General features: G+C 43.1%; 2 protein-coding genes across 2 annotated transcripts in view; both read left to right on the top strand.

The window, feature by feature from the left end:
• Positions 1-489: 489 nt before the first annotated feature.
• mocs3 (molybdenum cofactor synthesis 3) lies at positions 490-8,040 on the top strand (the record flags this gene model as incomplete). Its single annotated transcript, XM_080042116.1, has 13 exons — positions 490-954; positions 2,247-2,379; positions 2,479-2,571; positions 3,794-3,914; positions 4,750-4,824; positions 4,985-5,102; positions 5,217-5,325; positions 5,435-5,497; positions 6,034-6,197; positions 6,355-6,402; positions 6,955-7,051; positions 7,176-7,283; positions 7,883-8,040. Exons 1-13 carry the CDS (start codon positions 862-864, stop codon positions 8,038-8,040), a joined length of 1,380 nt encoding a protein of 459 aa, XP_079898242.1. The 5' UTR covers positions 490-861.
• An 851-nt stretch (positions 8,041-8,891) lies between these two features.
• The window catches only part of prkd3 (protein kinase D3), a 41,451-nt gene continuing 28,838 nt past the window's right edge, over positions 8,892-21,504 (top strand). The window contains exons 1-2 of the mRNA XM_080041844.1: positions 8,892-9,140; positions 9,981-10,682. Coding sequence (XP_079897970.1) covers positions 10,392-10,682 — 291 coding nt within the window. The 5' untranslated portion in view covers positions 8,892-9,140; positions 9,981-10,391. The remainder of the gene's footprint in view (positions 9,141-9,980; positions 10,683-21,504) is intronic.

Below are 21,504 nucleotides of genomic sequence, written 5' to 3' on the forward strand. Positions count from 1 at the left end.
TGTATTATGATGTGTAACAAACAACTACTTGTTGTAGTTTTGGTCTGGCTTTGCGACACTACATGTAAAATACAATTCCCAGACCATTTAGATCACTTGAAATAAGCCTATGATTTAATCTTAATGGTATAAAAATCACTTCACCAAGATCTTATGTGACACAAGTTTGTGTTCACTTTTAAATCTATACAGGAGAGTTACACATCCAAATTATTTCTATGTCAAGGGTTCAGATCAGTGGAGGTTTAACTCTGATTAAGTAGGCTACATTTCTGCTTAAATGCATATTGTGGCGGCCTAATGATTAAACATAAATTAAAATCAAAAAGAATGGATCGTAATTTAATTTTGAGCGGTGATGTCAGACTTTTGCCTAACCAATTGGGGAAACGCATCGAAGGCACGGGGTTTAAACTCCCAATTAGCGCTCAGCTCCGCCTGTCAGCAAGACGTTTCCCATCAGACATTTCGCTCCCGCAGCCCGTGGGGAGCAACTGCAGCGACTTGCTCCAGTGTCTGTGTCCGTCTTGATACCGCGGGACTTCAAAGTCTCAAGCAGCCGAGCCGCAGCCAGCCGCGGGTGCAAGTGGGACAAAAAGTCTAACCATAATGCAGTGCGCTCAGCAAGACGAGCGTCATAATTGCGCAGGTCTTAGCAAGACGGCGACAGGTCGAACGAGCCTATTGTCACGTGGTCTTCCCGGAAGTCTGCGCCGTGTGCTCTTCCTTTGCTGCTTCACGTGTTTTATATACTATCTATGATGTCAACATGTTACACAGTGCCTAAATCAGAATTGCAGCTTCTTTCTTCACATTAATACATATTTAGTTAACGCACGTGTTGTATTTTTGCCGGCTGCCATGGCTCAGGAGGTGTGCAGCTTGAAAGCACAGCTCAAGGAGAGAGAGAAAGAGATTGCTGCTCTGAAGAATAAACTGGCACAACTGGAAGAGGTACGAAAGTCTTACTTTGGCTTACATTTATGCTACTGCCTATAGAAATGCGCTTTCATTCTGCTGGGCCCGGTCCGGGGGAGGACGCCTTACCAACTGAGCTAAGGGCGCCCCATAGTAGCACATTTCTGACTTAGCCCAGCATGCCTACCAATTTATTTTGATTCCCCTGTTTAACAGGTCAACAGATCTCTACAAAATAATCAGTTCACACAGAGACATTGTTCTTCTTTAGTATTCACTAAAGCAAACAGTTTTTTCACAATTTGCACGTTTTCTATGCTACTAGTTTCTGGTATAAGATACATTTACACTAATTGACTGCACCAAATATTGCACTTTTTTGCATTTCTAAACATGACATTAAATCATTTGAAATCTTTTGGTGGTATTGTTGAAATAAATAACACTTAAAAAACAACAACAACAAATTATTCACACACAAATGAAAAAAAGGCAGTTCTCTACAAAACCAAACCAACCTACCCTCAAAACTATAAAATTGGCCTATGTTTGGTTGCAACATTTAGGCTTAGTTCATTCTGCTCTCATCACTGCAAAAGCACTGAAATCATTCCAACTTCTTTGTGCCTTGTGTCTTTCTTTGCATTAAGAACTTTTTTAGGTCTATTTTTATTTCTTATTTTTAGAAACAATACAGAAAGCAGGACCTTGGTGGTTACGGCAATAATTAAAACAGGTCGTGTCAACCTGAAGACTTATGTCAAAGCCTTTAGAAGTTATAGTCCCCAAAGGGAAATTATTTTTCACAAAAATGTAGGCCTACCTTATGGGGAGAGAGAATTTAAACCTGTTTGTAGACTCAGGAACATTACAGTAGTATATTGACATAAATATCTAAAAATCTAAAAATAAAGTTTAGCTTAGTTAGGTTCTTGGCTTCCAAAGACCATGGGCCCCCCAAGTGGCTGGGCCCTAGAACGCCTTCCCACTTTCTACCCCTTATGGGCGGCGCTGGTTACAAGGCACGCGCACAAGTATAGGCTACATCTTTGCATGTGTGGGGTAAATTATGAGCACATATGTCTCCAGGTAATTGAAAATAAATGTATGCCATACATCATTGAATTACTGGGAGTCATCTCATCAGTCACACAATACCTGTGTAGAATATCCCTGCGTGAAAAGTACAGTATTAAATGCATAGGCTATAGGCCTACATGTAGTTCATTACATTATAGAGGCTGAGTTTCAAGGGCAGAAAAGCTCCAGTTGCAACTAGTTTAGTAGTATCCCTTGTGTAAAATGATCTTCCCCTGTTCTGTTATTAGAGCAATACCTCAGTACTGGAGCTGCATGACAAAGTGACACAGCTAACCCCCCTGAGAGCCAAACCAGCCCTAAGCAATGAGGACATCATGCGGTACAGCAGACAGCTCCTTTTGCCTGAGCTGGGTGTTAAAGGTATGGCCACTACGGACAGTGGTATTCTCATATACAGTACAGCAAGCATTCCGTTGATAAAGGAGATGTATGACATGACTGAATGTTGATGGTCCACAGGTCAGCTGAACTTATCCAAGAGCTCGGTGCTGATCGTGGGCTGTGGAGGACTGGGCTGCCCCCTGGCACAGTACCTTGCAGCAGCAGGCATTGGTTGGTGATCCACTTGTTTAAGGCTTAGCGTGACTTTGTGACAGACAAATCAAATGATTAACCCTTCTGCAACTGCCACAAAATAAACAGACTTTAAGGGTGTGAGCAATTGTCGAGCTGTCAGCAGTTTGCCTTTCCCTTCAGGCTGAGTGTAAAATGAGCACGTCTGGCTGGCCTCCCAGGTGCTGGTAAATAAATGAATCGGTTAGGTTCGGTCCCAGGTCCAAATAAATGAATCGGTTAGAGGTTTGGCAAGTTGCAACCATAATTATTTGTTTACATTTCCAAAAGAAAAAATGTCACACACACCATTTTTAGTGTTGATCAATGAATAACACACGAGAGACAAGAGTCCATTCACATCTTTTGATTAAAGACTTATTTGGTAAATAAGTTTTTCTTTTGCTGTCAAAAGGATGATAAAACTGTTGCCTAGGTGAAGTTATAGCTATTCTTTGGCTGTATAGCTTACTCTGGAAAACCCTAAAGACTAAAGGAAAGGGGTATAGAGTCAATATAACATTTTGCACCATGTTAAGTGCCACGGAATGTGTTCATCAGTTGGCAGATGCCCACAAACAAACACTGCATGTTGTAGCCTGGTTAGTGGTTATACAGTATACTTCTCAGTGATTGGCTACCATTATCAGGGTTTCACATTTTTATTTTTTTAAAGCTCCCATATTATACACTTTTCGGTACTATTATACACCATATTATATGGTCTTAGTGGTCCCTAATACGTTTTTCTTTAATTGTTTGCTGAAAAAAACTTTCAGATAATTTATTGTACTATGCTAATCTCACAATGGCCTATTTTTAAAAAGAGCTGCAGCTCCCCTCGTAAATATACAATCTTTGAGCTGCCCCCACCCCCTGTCCGGAAGCGAAGCCAGATACGCCTCGCCCTCTGTCTGTCAGGGCCGTGGACCAATAAGAAATAGGGGTGTGGGCTGAACAGTGGAAGCTTCTGGCTTTCCAGTTTGTGAGGTCAGAAAAGGGGAAAATTCTGACTGGAGTATATTGGGGGGGAGGTGTGGGGGTTTCAGAAAGGGGGAGAGTGAGAAAAGGAGAGATTTTTATTTAAAAAAAATATTTTGGCAGTCTCTAGGCACACCATGGACCCATGGATATGTTAGAACACATTTAAAAAAGTGCATTTAGCATAATATGTGACCTTTAAGCCTTTCTTCTTGACTTGGAAGTCCGTGTGTCTCTGCAGGGCGCCTGGGCCTGCTGGACTATGACGAGGTGGAGCTCAGTAACCTGCACAGACAAGTGCTTCACGGTGAGGAGAACCAGGGCCATGCCAAGGCTCTGTCTGCAGCCAAGGCAATCAAAAGGTACTGATCAGCGCCTGCACTCATTGGCTGCAACATTATCCAGTCCAGCACATAGAGTTCAAGTCAGAAAGTGCATTCATACCAAATATATCGTGGAGCAGAACAAAAAAGTGTCTGTGAGCAATTGGAGAAATGTATTCCTGCACAAACAGGACCTGTTGTTTTGATATCATTAGTAAATGTGCTGTAACTATGATAATTGGTGTATTTCTTGTTTGTTTTTTCTGTGACCCTTTCGTCGCTGTGTAATGTATGCTGGCGCTTTCCAGTCTCACCACAGGTTATATTTGGTTGTGTATTTCACCCCGGGCTGCAAATATTGTGTAAACATGTTATTTTAGAGGCAGCTGCTTTCGGTGCCTTTCTCCCTCTCACAGTGGGCCTACTGTGGTTAGCAGACACTATATAGCCCTGACCACACGGGGGCGCCATTTCTCTTGACTAGCGCATAACTTACACACTGTTCTTATGTCACACGAACACTAACACCCTCTTACTGTTCATTCATTAATGATTATCTATTGCATGCATATTACTGCTTACAATGCAATACTCTTGAATGATTTGAGCATTGTTTTTAAGATGTTTCTGCTTTTGATAGATGAGTCAGAAGGTAAAGATTAGGGAGGGGAGAGAGAATAGTCGAGACCCGGACATGTGACTAAAGGTCCCATGTCATATCCAAAACTCACATGTTGCAGCTTTGTGGTTTGTTCTTCGTTGAACCGAAACACCAATCAGGCTCTGATACTTGTTTCGAGAAAAACAAATCCGTTTGTATTAAAGCTGCCTATTATGGGTTATTACCAGTGATTGTTTTAATTAATGTCTTCAGGTTGAACTCAACAGTGGAGTGTATTCCTTACCACCTGCAGCTCTCGTCGGAGAACGCCTTGCAACTCATTCAACAGTATCCTGCTGCAGAGCCTACCTACATCTTACAGCTGCACAATAAGTCTTATTTAGGCCTATGAAAAGAACTGTATATGCTCAGTTTACAGTGTGTATATGTTACCAACCAAAAATCCCAGCTCCGTGTTTTGATGACACCTTAACTTTGCTGACCTCATATATGACATTGTGGCGGATTGTTCGGACAATGTTCCCACTCGTTATCTGGTGAATGACGCCTGTGTGCTCAGTGGCAAGCCTCTGGTGTCGGCGAGCGCTCTGAGAATGGAGGGGCAGGTAAGGTAGAGAGGCCCCTTGCTTGCGTCAATGTGGCAAAAGTTCATCAGCCATTGTAGATTTGTAATGTTACTTTATCTTGCTTTGTGGGTCTGTGTGTGTGTGTGTGTGTAGCTAACAGTATATAACTACCATGGAGGCCCCTGCTACAGATGTCTGTACCCAGTACCCCCACCCGCAGAGACGGTGACCAACTGTTCTGACGGAGGGGTGTTAGGAGTGGGTGAGTTGTGCCCCACCCCCTCTTTACTTGTCCATAAGCATTACCTTTGTACAGAGTGCAGTCTGTGTAAATGAAAGTCATTTGTTAAAATGTTCCACTTTTCTTTAAGTTCCAGGGATAATGGGCTGCTTCCAAGCTTTGGAAGTCCTCAAGATTGCCTCTGGACAAGGCTGTATCCTTTGGTTTCCTATTTCCTCAACTCCCACATTAGTACCCTCCTTGGCCATTTTGTAGCCTTGCATCTGCCTATTCATCTACTTGAATCAACAGAGCACCGCTGAAAGTTTCATTGTAGCAAAGTGTGGGATGGGGAGGTGTGTTTTGTGCCACTCTGATAAAATAATGAAAAAACAGACAGAAATACTTTTGTCAGCATTCTCTGGACTCTCTGCTAACTCTTCATTTGCCATTCCTATGAGAACTTTTATGAAGCTGTTGTGGTTACAGCGTTCTCACGTTCATATTGAGACTCACATCAGAGAATAGACTTGCCCTATCCTGCCCTCTGTCTCACATTGTAATACCCATGCCTGGCTCTTATGCGTCAGCCAGGGAAGTGTTGTACTGCTGTCCTACTGAGAAAAATAAACACCTGAGTGTTGCTATGATGCTCGTACACAAATGGGACAGGTGCCAGACGATTCTCCAAATCAAATGATGTGGTGATGCTTTTCACAAAGTAGGCTTTTCCTTGACCAGTCGTGGCAGCTTCCTGCGGCCAAAAACTGCTGATGTTTGACGCTCAAGATGCCAGATTCAAGTCCATCAAGTTGCGGCCCAAGCAGGCCGGCTGCGCAGTGTGCGGAGAGAACCCCAGTGTAACCCAGCTGCTGGACTATGAGGCTTTCTGTGGGTCTGCTGCCACAGATAAGGTTGGTCATAAGAGAGGAAGATGGAATGCTGCTCTTTGAAGCCATAATAAGTGTTCTTCTATCTAACTGGATATTGCCATTTAATAGGCACAGTACGTGTAATTATTCTCTTATCCTCGGAAAAATCTCACCCTGCCTGATTTCCCATGTGTTTCAGTGCCGCAAGCTCAGCCTGCTTTCCAGAGATCAGAGGATCGCGGTGCAGGTAGGGAGCACATATACTCCAGAAACAGTTAGCCATTGCGTGACTCCCCTGTATTTAGTGCTGTTTATTGTATGATTACTCACAATTTTCTCAGTTTTCATGTGCATTCATAAGCTGATTACATCTCGGCGCTGACCCTGCCCCAAATGGGAAATGACTTAAAATGTGCCTCGTAGATTTTTTTCTATGGGAAAGAATAATATGTTCTGTTTGGCACTGGGAGCAATGGTAGTGGATTGCATCTGTTTATGTTTCTGCAGAATTGGCGCTTTCAAACCCGCTGAGTCATTAAGCACAGAGATGCGGATCATGATTGATTGGGCTGTAATAGAGATTGTGCAAGGGGCTCCAGTTAGAAACAGTTTTGTTTCCTGTGATTTCAGGAAAAGTAGTTAAAATGTTCATATTACGCTGCAAATCCAAATCCAAGCAACACATATTTGCTGTGAGTAATTTTGGTCTCCCTGTTAGATTTAAACGATTTTCTATAATATAAAGCCACACTTCTTTCTAATTATAAAATGACCGGTATTTGTTTTAATGTAATTCCAGGATTATAAATCGATACTGGACGGTGCAGAGCCCCATCTCTTGTTGGACGTGCGCCCTCTTGTGGAGGTGGATATGTGTAACCTACCTTTCTCTCTCAGTATCCTTTTCAAGTGTTTGTGGTAAAAATCAGTCACTTTCATGATTCCACATGCGTTGTCTGTTCATATTCATCCAATCTTTTTCCCATTTCTGTGCGATCGTTCTCCTTATATTGCCGCCAGACATTCCCCTCTCAAGTTTAGAGCAGAGGAATAGCGAACATATCCGGTTACTTCAGGAGAGAATCAGCCAATTGAAACAGCAGATGGCAGGTGACCGCCAGCCCCCAGGTAACATGTCAAATCACCATTTAGGGGTCCGTACATGTTGTTTGCAATGAACAGGCACGCAGAGCCACTCGTGCATATTCAGCATGCGGTATAGCATCATGCTGCCGGGGCTGGAGGCCTATTTTGGACGGCTAGTAACAGGTTGTAATGGGGTTGCTAAGTGACCCCTTTTCCAAAACAAGTGCATTCAGCCTGAGCAGCTGGCTTGCTTCAGGGAAATTAATATTCAAAATGTTATTTTGGTGACGTCCTGGATATTCACTGCATTGAGCTTTCTTTATCAATGAGCTAATTTTAGCCTTGGAGAATTTTAGTTCAGCATCAAATACAGTCTTGATTTTTATTATGAGGTACATCATCAACTGTGAGAAATTCAACAATTAGCTCAGCTTTTTTCCACTTAAAGTTATACGTGCACCATTCAAACTCTTGTGTGCAGCTTTTTGTCCCTTTTTTAAGGTGTTTTTTCTTCTTTCTTCTTTTCAAATATGAAGCAGTTATAGTTGTATTGACATTAGTTAGTCTTTTGAACTTGCCGCATATTAAGTATTTAAGATCACCAGATGTGGTTACCTGTGTTAACTTCCGGCTTTCTCCAGTGTATGTGATCTGTAAGCTGGGTAACGACTCTCAGAAGGCGGTGCAGGTTGTGGAGAAGATGAGTGGATCAGAAGTGGACAGTGTCATGGTGAAGGACATCTGCGGAGGCCTCATGGCATGGGCGAAGAGAATAGACCCCACCTTTCCACAGTATTAATGCATTTGAAATGCTTTTCTATGAATAAACTGCATTCTCTTTGTTATCCTGGTTGATTTATTTTCTCATTTGTATGTGACACAAAACAGTGTGCTTTCATGTTAATTGTCTTTAATATCATTACTGAGTTGTAATTCAGTAATAGAGAAAAAACAAGTGTTACAATGCACCAGTTCCTATAATGTGTTGTGTAATCTATTGAGTAAAAGTTCATAAAAAGAGGCAGCAGCTACTTAGGAGACATGTCAGCATCCTTGCAAAATCAAGTCCCTCTTCCTGTTTTTTATCATTCTTTTTCTAGTAAATTCTTTCAAGTCAAGTTAATGTAAAAGTACCTACTATTGCAGGTACCCTTGTCTCCCTTTAAATGTCTGTAAGCCTACCTATAGGTCGAGAGACAGCACAATATACTTAAAGCTATTGTCTAAAAACTTAAACTTCTACTTATTTGTTCAGATAAAGTGAAATAAGTCCACTCCACAATTTGCCATGTGTGACATATATATACAACCCTTCAGTGGCCCCTGAGGACTCCTGGACTACACTTTGGAAAGCAGTGTATTACAATCCGATCCAGCCTCCAGGTCGTGTAGAATAAAGTTTTTTTTTCTTGGCCCATGCACGAGTTGAAATAACGGAAAAGAAAGGCACATGCGCATTGGTTCGAGCTCCAGCGGAGGCGCCATTGCCTCACAGGGACTGTAGTTCAGGTTTTCCTCGCCACTCATCGAAAGTCAGTTATGTTGAGGTCATAAAAAGACTCCAAGCCCCAGCAACGGTCGCTGCTAATTTTTTTTCTCTCTCCCTCGTCAAACAGGGGGAGTAGTCACAGCTGGAAGGATAATAAGATGCGCATGAATTTACAATCTGGAATAAAAGATAAGAGAAAATAAATGGACGGCTCGGTTGGTCTCAGCGCGCGCGTGTGTGAGAAACGTCTATCGGTGTTTGTTTGATGCAGTCTGCGACGCTGCGCACGCGCGACTTCCCAAAAGTGCAGAATACAAACTTCAGACCCCGCTTTGCTCAGTTGATGGAGTTACAAAGTTTCTTCGGTCCACTCACAATGGAAAGAAAAGCGCCCTTCGCTGCCTGTGAAGGTAATGTATCACTTCTGAAAACATTTAAGGCGACGTTCGTTTATTTTACTCGGGCTTCACGTGAAGGTATAGTTGAACTACAGCGACGGGTCCTTTTAATGTGTAAATTGGGCTCTTGTATAACTTGTTTTGCTGGCATTCTCGACTCGGGTTGTGTTCTGCCAGCAAGCCAATCGAAAGTGGGAGGGGTGCAGATGTTCAGAAGCCTTGGCTCCAGATGTTTGTGCAAGTTGAATTCTTGTAAACACACAAATTATACGCTTAATCTACTTTTACGTGTCTTTTTGTCCATTATTATACTGTTTTGCATACCCACATAGAGAGCTGTTGGGATATCAATGTTGTTAAAGTGACCAAAAGTTTACAAAAAGCTTGAAAATTAAGTTTTAGTGGCATGTAGGACTACACGTTAATGTAAGTTGTGACTTCTTTAGCACGGTTTAATTTATAAAAAGGTTTGTGAAATAGCTTAAAGCTAGCTTACATCAACCAAAACAATACAGGGTATTAGCAAAACACAACACAAGTAAGCAAATTCAAATATGGATGCAGATGTTGTGGCCTTCAGTTTCTTTTTAAAGTGATGAGCCATTGTCGTGAAACATTCCCATTTCATTTTTCTAAGTGAATTTGACTATTAAGTGCTCACAAAGGGAAGAAAAATGGCCATTTCATTCATACAGCCCTGCTGCTTTACCCTACATAATAACAAAGTGAGCTCTAATGTGCTGTGCACCAGTCATATAGCCTACTTTCTCTATAGTATTCAGATAGGTGATTTCCAGTACAAAAATGGCACTAAGTGTGCTTGTGTCTCTCTGTGTGTGTTTGTGATGACAGGCTTCCTGTGGTCAGAGTGGATTACTGACCTCAGTAGGGAGAAGGAGCTCCACGCCAGGGTATGAAGTCTGTTGCAGTGATTTTGCTGCAGAAGTCTGCGGATTGCTCACTGACTTTCTCTCCGTCACCTGCCCATCAAGCGAATGAGTGTGTGCTGCCGTGTGAGCTCAGGTGGGCGGAATCGGCTATTACCCTGTTATTTTATGGCAACTCACTGTCGCTTTTGTGCAATAAATAAGTAGGCTACAGTGCTGACTCACTTGGACTGATGAAGACCAAAGATTCCCCGTACCAAGAGTCTGTCCACAGAGATCGAGCTGTGTGTCCAGATTCTGCCAGTCTTCACTAAAACCCCATCACCCCCACACCCTGCACTATTCAGCAATTCACGTTGCCATTGGAAGAAACCCAATGTCTGCCTCCTCTCCCCCATCCTTACCTCGAGCCTTCCTCCACTCTCTCCACCCGTCCTCACCGTCCCCACCGTGGCCAAGCCTGCCCGGGCCGCTCTATACGCGGCTGTCCAACGGCAGTCACAGTGGCAGTCACAGTGTCCCAAGCCCCACCAACTCCCGCAGCTCATTCCATGGGGTGTCATTCCTGCTGCAGATAGGACTGACCAGAGAGACAGTCAACCTGGAAGCCTGTGACCTGTCGCTCTCCTCTGTCAAGGACCTGGTGTGCTCCATAGTGGACCAGAAGGTAAGGTTATCGTCTCATTTGAAGGGTGGATTCAGCTCAATTCAGTTAAAGTCAGCGATTCTGGAGAATGCTTTTTGTAGCTCTACGTACACTGAAAAAAATTAAGTGTTAATATACACTGCCTTAGTTCTGTAAAAGGGCATGTTTTTTGTTGCTATGGTTGGCCCCCTTTGTTTACGTACCCTTCTTTTACGTACTATTTTACATAGCCTAAGCTGTGTATCAATACCAGATTTTTTTTCAGCCCACAAACAGTATGGAGAGGTAGCGGATCGTAGGGAGATATTGACTGATTTTGACAAAAAAGTGATTTGACAACAAGCATTCTCCAGAAGCGCTGACTCCACCTTTAAGCTCCCTTTAATACAGTATTATTCACACTCTGTTTTCAGCTAGAAAGGAAATCTGTAATCAGATATTTTTCTCTTCACCTCCTTTGAAGTGAATGCTTTCCCACAAACAGATGCAAATCTATTTCAATTAGCTTGTTTTCAAACTGCAGCAGTAATACCGACGGTGGAACGGGGCCAACATGATGCACCGACATGTGTTTTGTTTTCCAAAGCAGGCATCTGGGCCTCGTGCCCCAAAATGAGTCAAACACCGCAAAAGCATGCACACAACGGCACTGATGCTCCTCCAGTTACAGTCTAGTAGCGGCAGTTATTTAACATTGTGGTATAATGTTGCTGGGCGTGCATGATGCAAGTGCATGCACACAGGCTCATACACAAACACACATACAGAACAGAACTGCTCGTGGTTTTGCTCTGTCTGTGTGATGTTGGACCTGCTTTATTTTTCCATGGCATTGTTAATGTGTTGTAAATGACACTGGAGTGTAGCCTCAGCCTAAGAAGTGGCTTTGAACTCAAGTACAGGCTACATCCTTCAATGTCATTTGTCCTCTCAATTTTGGTCGTGTGAGAATATCCTAAGTGCAAATCAACGGCGCCAGCTTTAATTTGCCCGTTCTTGTTGGTTTGTGCTGCTGAGAGTGGTAGGGCGGTCCTAGTCATGGTTTGTGTCTTCCAGTGTGCCTGTCTATAACGTGCAAAGTCAGAATGAGGGTAAAACATCAGAATTTTTGTTTCTAATTTGAAGTGGCTCCATATAATAATAAGCATTGTAAAACGGCAACACCACAGATGTTATGTCTTTCATGTGATGTGGTTTTCTCTTTCAGAAAAAAAAACACTACAAAAACCGAAAAGTTTAAAAAAGGTTTTCAGCTGGGGCCATAAAGGTGGAGTCGGGGATTCTGGAGAATGCTTGTTGTCAAAATCTCCTTACAATTCTACTGTGTATGAACGCTGAAAAACAATCCGGTGTTAATACACATCCTAGGCTCTGTAACTGGTATAGCGCATGTAAACAAAGGGTGCCCACTGTAACAACATGCCTGTTTACAGAGCCTTGGCTGTGTGATTTTTTCAGCTCACACACATTACAGGCAGGTAGCGGATCGTGCAGAGATATTCACTGATTTTGACCAAAATGGATTTTTTGACAACACAAATTTTCCAGAATCTCTGACTCCCCCTTTAAACTTTAGCACTTAATTTAAATTGTAAGTAATATAACAAATATTGCAAATTAAAAGTTGATACTTTGGGCTTTTATATTAATTTACTATCAACAGTTTTTGTGAACATATGTTGATGCTCTAAATCTCTAGTTCATTGTTGTCCTCTTTGAGCCCATGCTTGTAAACTTCATTGTTGTGTGGGATTAATGGTGTGCAAAGCCTGTTGGAATGATGAAATGGCTCCTTTGTGCATCCACACATTGCTGTCTTTTTTTTAACCTCTTGTGTTAGGATTATTAATCCATTTGTGTCTGTAATTATCTTTGACTGAATAAAATAAAGTGTGATTAAACAGAGCACTTTCATCAGCCTCCAGGATGGGAACGTTGAGGTCAGTCGGGGCTATATTTGTGTTGGAGATGATGACAATGGAAACAAGCAACAAATGAATGAGGAACAAAGTTTTGGAAGATACTGAAGGAGCTGCCCGTTGCTTGCGCCTGTGTCCTTTGGTTTCATGTGGTCCAAGTTGACATTCCAGAGGAGCAGGGTAATGTTGTTGTTCTTTACGAGGGTCTGCTGATTCTCACTAGCTAGTTATGAGCAGTTCTGGTTCGCTGAGCAGAACATCTCATCACTGCGCATATTTACATGGATCCTGTAACATATTGGCAAAGTTGCAAGAATCTGTAACAGGAAAAGGGCGGGAAACCCGATGCTTTGAGGACAACACATAAGGAAAGTCATGGTGGGTGGGTGCTGACACTCTGCCAAAATGATCACCTATTGCCGATGTGTATATCACTGGGTGTACCACTTCATATCAACTGTATTGATAAAAAAGCTTCCATTGACTCAAATAAAAGGTGTCAGGAAATTGACAAAGTAATGGCCAACTGTAATGGAAACTTGAAAAGGCTGTCTGTACAATAAACATCTGAAAATATACAGTCCTTTCATCATTATATACTGTACATCATCACCGCAGAACATATCCAACACGTTCATCGACATATTGTGCATTTCTTCTATCAAACACTGCCAAGTGCAGTGTACTGCCTCAACTATTTCATGATCCCGCCATATGGCTTTGATATCAATGGAAAATGTGACTGTAAGCCCTCTGCGCTCTCCAGTACATCCCTGCCTCACTCCTTGTTCTAAAATATGCACAACAATGCTGGGCTTTTTTTTTTTTACAAAGTCCAGTCATCCGGGCCAACTTTTCCAGCTGAGGATCTCTGACCTTGGCTTAGCCACTGACAGTTGTCCCAGGATGTCTCCAGTCAGCACAACCTCAGGTGTCTGTCAGCAGAGACGAGACAGGAAAAAGCTTTTCGACTTCGCGTGGTTAATATCTGCACGGAGATGGAGTCTGGATGGAAGTGTATTCCCCCCTTCGTGCTGCTGCTGCTTCCTCCACTGAGAGCTGGCCCGCTGCACAAAGTGACTCACTACTCAGCCATGCAACAAACAGGGATGCTTGCTTATCCCGATTTAAACCTGTCTATTCAGGGTCAAGTTTTTCTGCTGTGTCAGCTGTTTTTCGGAGTGGGATTTTATTTGTATGTGAACCATGATGATGCCTTCGTAGGCTTCAAGCCTGCTGCTGAGAAATGTGTCCTTCTCCATGCTCATTGTCTGGGTCGGGGTCACTGTGCCAATGTACTTTTTTTAACATACAGACAAACTACCTCAGCTTCTTGCCCTTTTTGTTCTATTGGAACAGTACAGCTGGATAGGTAATCCATGAAAGTTGTTAAAAAAGGGCACATGTTCACCGATCACAGTTGTTGATCGGTGAGCAGTCCCCACATGGTTTTACCTTGGATTGTACGAAACCTAGCTGCTTTAGGTACACTGTAACCCCTTTACGGAATAGTATACATGAAAATCCAGCTTAAAGGCATAGTTCAACAATTTCTTATTTTTAGCATTCTAAAATGACATAAATTACAAATAATATAGAGCGCAACCGACGTAATATAGTACGGAAATAAACAAGTCACAACTGCTTAGTGATATTATTAAGTTTGTCTTCTGACTGTCAGAGGAGGCATGCTTACCCTACCTATTGACTACCAGTTATTGAGCTAACTAACTAGCGATGAGCGACCTTTGCCCTTTTCTTCTTAAAAAATGCACTATTCCTTTAATGTTAATACTTTTCATTGAAAACAGTTGGCCAAGCCATTCTGCGCAGAAACCTATTTTATGCTGCCTGTATCTTCAATCTCATTCTTTCAGTCTCTCAAAGCTTGTGACCATAGCTTAAGGACACACAGTTGTTTTTCTGGAAAAGTGTGTGCTTTACTTTGTTGCACTGTTGCTAGTTAAACGTAGGTACAGTATGTAGAAAGTATTCCTTTAAGCGTTACTTTTTGGAACATATTCCTTCACCAGCTTGCCAGTATATAACTATAATATGTGTGAGATCTTTTGCTGCACTAGACAGTACCATGACAATGATGAACTAGCTCATGTCCAATTTTCAATGAGCCTTTGTATTAAAGCTGCTTGTTACTCAACAGAAAGATCACTTTACAAGCCTGTGTGCTATAGCAGATGTACTCTGGATGCAGCCGAGCCGCTGTAAAATGTCCAGATGTTTGCATGGTCTTGCTCTCTTTTACTGTATGCAATGATTCACGATTTCAAGGTTGACGTTTCATATCGTTCCTGAACCCTTCACTTTTAAATCAGTCTCATTGTTTGACGGGGGAGTTACGCAGCCTGTTATAATAGCTGTGTATTGTATAGATTGTGTATGGCTCATACCTCTTCCTGCTAAAAGGACTCGACCACATGACTTGGCCAGCACCCAACAATAGATTTACTTTTTCTGACTTTCTCAAGATTGGTTTGATAGGATAGTGGTTTGGACCAAATTCCACCAACTTTGGTGGTTTAAGTCAACCATGTTCCGGCAACCTGATCTGGATAGGTTCTGTCGCAGTCTCTTAGAGCATCTTTTGTGGTTACTGCTCCTACAATCTGTACTTTAAAATATGACTGGGTTAGTGTCACCACTTCGCACACAGAGTTAGCCAGGCTCCTCGAAGACTGTGAGAAAGGATAAAAGGAGCCAACCAGTGGGTGGTGGAGACCCTCCCAGTCGGGTACCATCCAGCCCAGATCTAACCCATGATGGCCCATTCAGTGATGGCTCTCCAGTGGCTATACTCGCAACTAAAAGTCGGGACAGCCTTGTTTCACTAGTGGGGTCCCGACTTATTCGTCTGGGTTTTTTGGCCCTGATGAATGGCGCGAGATAAACATCCATAGCTTCCACTTGTTGAATGCTTCCTGTTTGGTGTCGCCCAAGTCCTCTCGTGCAGCCAGCAAAGGGGAGCAGTGGAAGGACAAAAGTTCACGACTCCCTGAGAATGACTCCCAGTTAGCCAGCTGGCCAGCATGGAGAGACAGCCAACTACAGAACATTCCTCTTCACCCAGGCATTTTTGGAGGATGATGTGATTTGGCTCGGGATGGGTGGGATTAGACCGCTCGGATACTGACATATTTAGGGCAAAACACTTGGTTTGGTAGCGCTGAACATCTTGACACATTCTGATGGTTGCTGTAATGGCACTTGCGCTATCAACACCGTTATAATATCCTAAAAAGACGCAGTTGAATTTTTACTGGAGATGTTTATGATGAACGTTGGCAGCAAACATGTTAGATATAAAAGGAGAAATTACAGTGTAGCTTGGCACCAGTTAAAGTTGTTTTTCGCTATCAAAAGGGGATGATGAAACTTAACAGGAGGAAGGAATTTCGAAGTACCTTTGGCATAGGTAATGGAAAAAAACATTAAACCTTTGCCTCGAATGTTAGTTTTATGAATACTTTAATTTTAGCGCTTGTCCTTAGGACGTTTGTGCATTTTTTTTTACTGCAGCTGGAAATGCTGTGAAAGGCAGCTGCCTCCACCACAGGTTCCCCTATACTGGTTTTGTCAGTGCTGTAACTCCCAATCTATGGTTGAGGGCTATACAGCTGCCTCTGTAATTAGCCAAACAAAGGCCTTTTTGAATCTGAGACAGGCAACGTTGGACAACATACAGTGAAATAGCGGACTATAAAAACAGAAGGGTTTGGATTGTTCTGACCCTTTGTGTGATATCACTTGCATGATACAAGGTAACACAAGTATAATTGCATTGAGTTGGAAAAGTGGTGACGGCTTTCTTTGTTTTTTTGCTCTCTGATCGTGTTGTAGCTGCCTTTAGGCGCTGTTTAACAAAAGTTAATGTATTTTTTGGGGATCAGAAGATTCAGCTTTGCCGATTAAGCTTTAGAATGCAGAATCCATATATGACTGTAATTTCATCAGCCCCTTTAATTTATATTTTCATGTGGTGTTGAGGTCTTTCATAAAGATGGATCTGGTTTGGGAAAAAAAGTATTTAGAGGAAGGAGTGAGCGAAAAAAAAAGACCGTTATATGGAGAAGAAAACGAGAAAATATAAGAAAGAAGGGTGCAGACGGAAAATGGAGAGACTGCAGTTCACATCGACCAAAACTAACTGAAACACACGGGAAATAAATCACCACCATCTCCATCCCTCCCTCCCTCCCTTCCAAAGCATAAGCCCACATCTGCATGTTCCTATAGAGCTGGCAGCCATATTTCACCCGGGAGGACGTCCCAACAGCACAGAGCTTTATGTGTGATATACATGAGGCCAGACGTTTCCTGGAAAGCACATTCAGCTCCTTCTCAAGAAAAAAACATGTCGTCCTCGAGTCAGAAAACTCACTGTTGGTAGTGGTGTGGTTCTGAATATGGCCTTAGCCTTTCTTCCAACTCTGGTGGCTTTCCGTGTTCATTTGAAGGCATTCTGATGTATTCCAAAGCCACAGAGTTGACTGAATTGATATCACACAATTGGGATGGCTGAAAAAAAAACAGTTCTTCCATTTAGAACTCAAAAAGCCTACTTGCACAAGGAATCTATCAATTTCCCCCAGTCTTGGAGTAATTTGTGGAAAAGGGAGAGAGAGAGAAAAAAGGGGGGGGGGGGAAATATCTCTGAAGTTAAGTGAGCTAAGTAATTTCTACCATCTGTAGTGCACATTTCTGCCGCCTTGCTCTCCCCTAAATGTAGAGTGGCAAGGCAGAACACAGAGAATGACAGAGTGGGGAAGAGTGGTCCTCTCCAGGGGGAAGGGGGTGGACAGGGACAGCCCTGTTGGCAGGCCTTAGTTGCACAGGGCTCAGAGGGGGTTGTGGCCACCGTACAACCGATGTCCTGCCGTTGACTTGGAGCCAGGACCATCAATAGAAGACCGCTGCTGCCTACCACGTGTGGCTTTTGCTTTGAATTTCATACGCTTCTAGTTTCCCCAAATGCCCTTCACCATACTTAACTTTCGCCAGTCGCGGGGGATAATCTTCCATCACTCCAATCTCTATTAATGCTGGCTGGATGGGCTTTGATTGTGATTATATTGAGGTGGTAGGCAGCAGTGATGTCTATTTAGGAATCCTGGTGACTTTGTCCTTGTGAAGGCAAACATGTGTAGTGATGTAGTGGCGCCTCCTGAGAGACTTATAGTTTCCATTAGAGGTATACCGAGCTGTTTTTGACATTTTGAGATAATCTGCATCACCCGATACCAGCGCTCTTGAGGCATAGTGTGGCTCATGTGGAGCAATGTTAGCGCTTTTTAAAATTTCAAACATTTTTTTTTTCATTTTGCAAATGGCTGGAAAGATATTTAAGAGTCTCCTAATATGTTACAGACCCAACACCAAGGAGGCCAAGTGCAGTAGACAACGCAGAGTTTTAATTTTCAAATATTTTTCAGTGTCTACAGTAACAACAATGTGATATTGGCATAGCATTATACATCGGCCATTGGCCCGACCTGCTCTCTGGATATGGCCATTGAAAAACCCATATCAGTCGACCACTAGTTTCCATTCATAAATTTGTAACTGTAGTGTAACACAGCTGAGAGAGGATACCTAATTTTCCTTATTAATTTACTGATTAACCACTTGAGTTTCTCAACTCCTCAGACTCGAGTTCACAGCACTTTCTGACGACCTCAGCACACTTATAGGACCTCAACCATGACAAATGCTGAAGAGGAAAGGTCCAATGACATGGACATGGAAACTGCCTTCCTCAAGATATTAATTCTCACTTATGTGACCTGGTTAATCACTAATGTCACTTTTCTGATGGAACAACTTCTCAACTCCAAAGGGCTATAGTACAAACAGATGTGATAATCATGACCTTAGCAGATGTGTGAACATGCCAACAACGTTCCTTAGTGTCCTGCAACGGAGACCACATGGCCTCTGTTGTAGCAACGCAGTCACATTATTGATCCTTGCAGCGGGAGAAGGTTGCAGAATGTATTGCTCTGTGCTGTGTTTTCTCAGCGCTGTTTGCCTTTCCTGTCTTTGAGTGTAGTGAGTGATCTGGCAAACTGATAGTGAGGTGGCAGGGGGAAGTGCAATTGCATGTTGATACAAGATGAGTACAACAAGAAACCCGCTGTGTCATGAAGGGGTTTAAGTAATGCTTGAATGCCACTCGTTTAATAAGCAACATTTGCCCTCATAAGAAACACCACAGGCCAAACGGAAAGTTGAGTGGTTATATTACAAACCCACATTTGTTTGATTGGTTTGTCGGGAGTGTTTTTTTTTTCAACCCAAGGGGAAACAGTCAGCCACTCAGCATGACTCCTTTTGTCGCTGCGTCTCTTTTCTCCAGGCGTATTCGCTGGTTGGGTTAGTTCCCCTCAGAGCCGCTCCCTGTTTCCATATTCTCCCCGCTCCTGCTCTCCAATCTGCTGTGGTCGGCGGAGCAGCACAGCCTGTTCGGTCTGTGTGCCTGCGTTCGAATGACTTTCCTCTACACTGCGCTGGCTATTATTCATGTCTGTGTGTTTAAATGTTGAGAGAAACTGTCTTATGTTTTATAGAAGGTGACAGGCCGGAGTGTTGGAATTTGGCTCGACCGAGTGTTTATCTTAAGTTTTGTTAAAGCTCACATATTTTGCTCCTATTCAGGTTCAAAATTGTAATTTGGGTTACTGTTTTGGGTTACTGTTTTCATGGTGTAGGATCCAAAAAACTTTCATATTTCTCAAAGTGCCATTTCTGAATCTCCTCTTTTGTCTTTTCAGCCACTGTCTGAAATGCTCGGTCTTAGCACCTGTCTATTCAAGCCCCACCCTAAAAAAAACCCCAGTCTCCTCTGATTGGCCCTGAATCTAAATGCCGGTTTAAATATAACTGCCAGTTAGATTCAGTGGGTATCATTGGGTTTGTGCTTTTCACAGGTGGAGATAGCACTAGGTGAGGTTGGTAATGAAAAAAAGAACGTCCGTACAAGTAATTAATCGTCATTATTAATCACAAAGAAAGAGGAAACCTCAGCGCCACACTATTTTTTTCTGTTCAGCAACCGCTCCGTGTTCCTACATCCTGCTATTACTGTGCACCTTATGACCTCCTGTGCTCTAGCAGAACAAGAGAAAGTGCAGTCGCCATCAATCTCACGGTAAATTCCCCCCCGGTTCACCTGTTTATTTGCCCCGTGTGGAGGGGAATCTGGCTGCTCTCCCCTTGCTGCTCCAAGCCAGAGAGAGAGGGGAAGAAGATGGAGTGTGTACTGCTGTATATATCTCTGAGGCGGAGGCACTGGCGGAGGATCGCAACGGGGCTATAACTCATCAGCAGCAGTGTGCGGGGGCCGGGCCAAGCAATGTCTTAGATCACACTGCTCTCTTCCTGAGAGGCCTTCAGATCCTGTGACTCAGCGTTCCTCTTCTTCTTCTTCTCTGCTCAGCCTCTGGACACATGCAATACTCGTAAATACACGGACGCATGCGAAGTGAACAGAGACCCACACGTGTGCATGGAAGAGAAATGATACAATATCTGTCACGTATGTAAAAAGAAAAAATGGTGCTATTCGGCCAATAGCCACCTGGAGGGCTTTACTTTAACTGGGGGATACAGTGGCTTGTATCCAAACAGTGACCTCATCTCCATTAGCTCCACTCTTTTACTTCTGTGCTTTTGTGATTCAGGGTTCAGGATCGGGATTCAGATAATCAGAAGACTGGTGAAATATTAGCAGGATTTTCTCTAGAGAGAGTTCTGTGAAACCAGGAAGAGATTGGGCTGGAAACCGTCAGTTTAATTTTTGATTAAGTCGATGTAATTTGGGTAAGCGGTATAGCCTTGTTCAAGTCCCCTGATTATTGAAAGAAGTCTAGCATGACAGGTGTTGAGTCTCCTACTGGGCCCACTGTCTAGACAAAGCCTTGGACCTGAGCACAGCGGTTAGAGTTGTGATTCCACTTTGTCTGCACCAGAAATGTAGACACACACACACACACACACACACACACACACACACACACACACACACACACACACACACACACACACACTACACACTGCTCTCAGCTTACTGTCGGAAGGAAAGCAGCATTGAATTAATTGCATGTGACCACTTGGCAATCTTTGAAACCCAGCGTTTCTCATCTGACGAGTCATGCTATCCCCCAGCTAGGCTGCAGTGTTCACACTTCTCTGATACATGCAGGAAAAAAAGCCAAAAAGCCAGAAGGGGTCATACAATAAGTTGCTTTATGATTACACTGCTGCCTCTTGTCTGCACAAAGCAGCTGCATGAAGCAGGGCAGGGAAGAGATGAAGATTTTCAGCTTGCGTGGCGTGCGTTACAGTTCTGAAAGTGCAATGCTACGGTGTGATGCACATTGAAAGTGACTATATAGCGCCAGATGTATTTCCAAGTAGAAGCTTTATTTCACGCTTGGCTGAAACCTTTGAGTGTTGAAAAGGATCAGATGTCTCTCAGACTGGACGTGTAGTAACATACCGCTGGCGATACAGCCTCACACAGTAAAAAAAAAAAACTATGAATGAAGCATGAGCCATATTCTGCCAAATGGAAGGAAACAAGTTAGTCAGCCCGTAGAGCGAGAAAGTCACAGCTTCTCTTGCCACACGCTTGCTCGCTCTCCCACTAAAATGAGTTTCCTTTCCGCTGCACGTGGCGGCTTCAGTTGGTTACGCTGAGTGGAGTCTTCCTTTAGCAGCGGAAAATAAGCTGACTTGACTTCAGGAGGAGCACACGTGATGAATGTGTGTGGACTCGATCCTACAAGTGTACGAAGATGCCTGCTGGAATATAAACCATATGGGGCTAGTGCTTTGTCAGTTACACAGAGCACAGTCCTTCCTTTACCCTTTCTGCCTCCAGCTGTAGTGTGTTTTTCTTTGCCATTGCC

The sequence above is a fragment of the Ammodytes marinus genome (genome assembly GCF_949987685.1).
Source record: "Ammodytes marinus genome assembly, chromosome: 15".
NCBI classification, from domain to species: domain Eukaryota; kingdom Metazoa; phylum Chordata; class Actinopteri; order Uranoscopiformes; family Ammodytidae; genus Ammodytes; species Ammodytes marinus.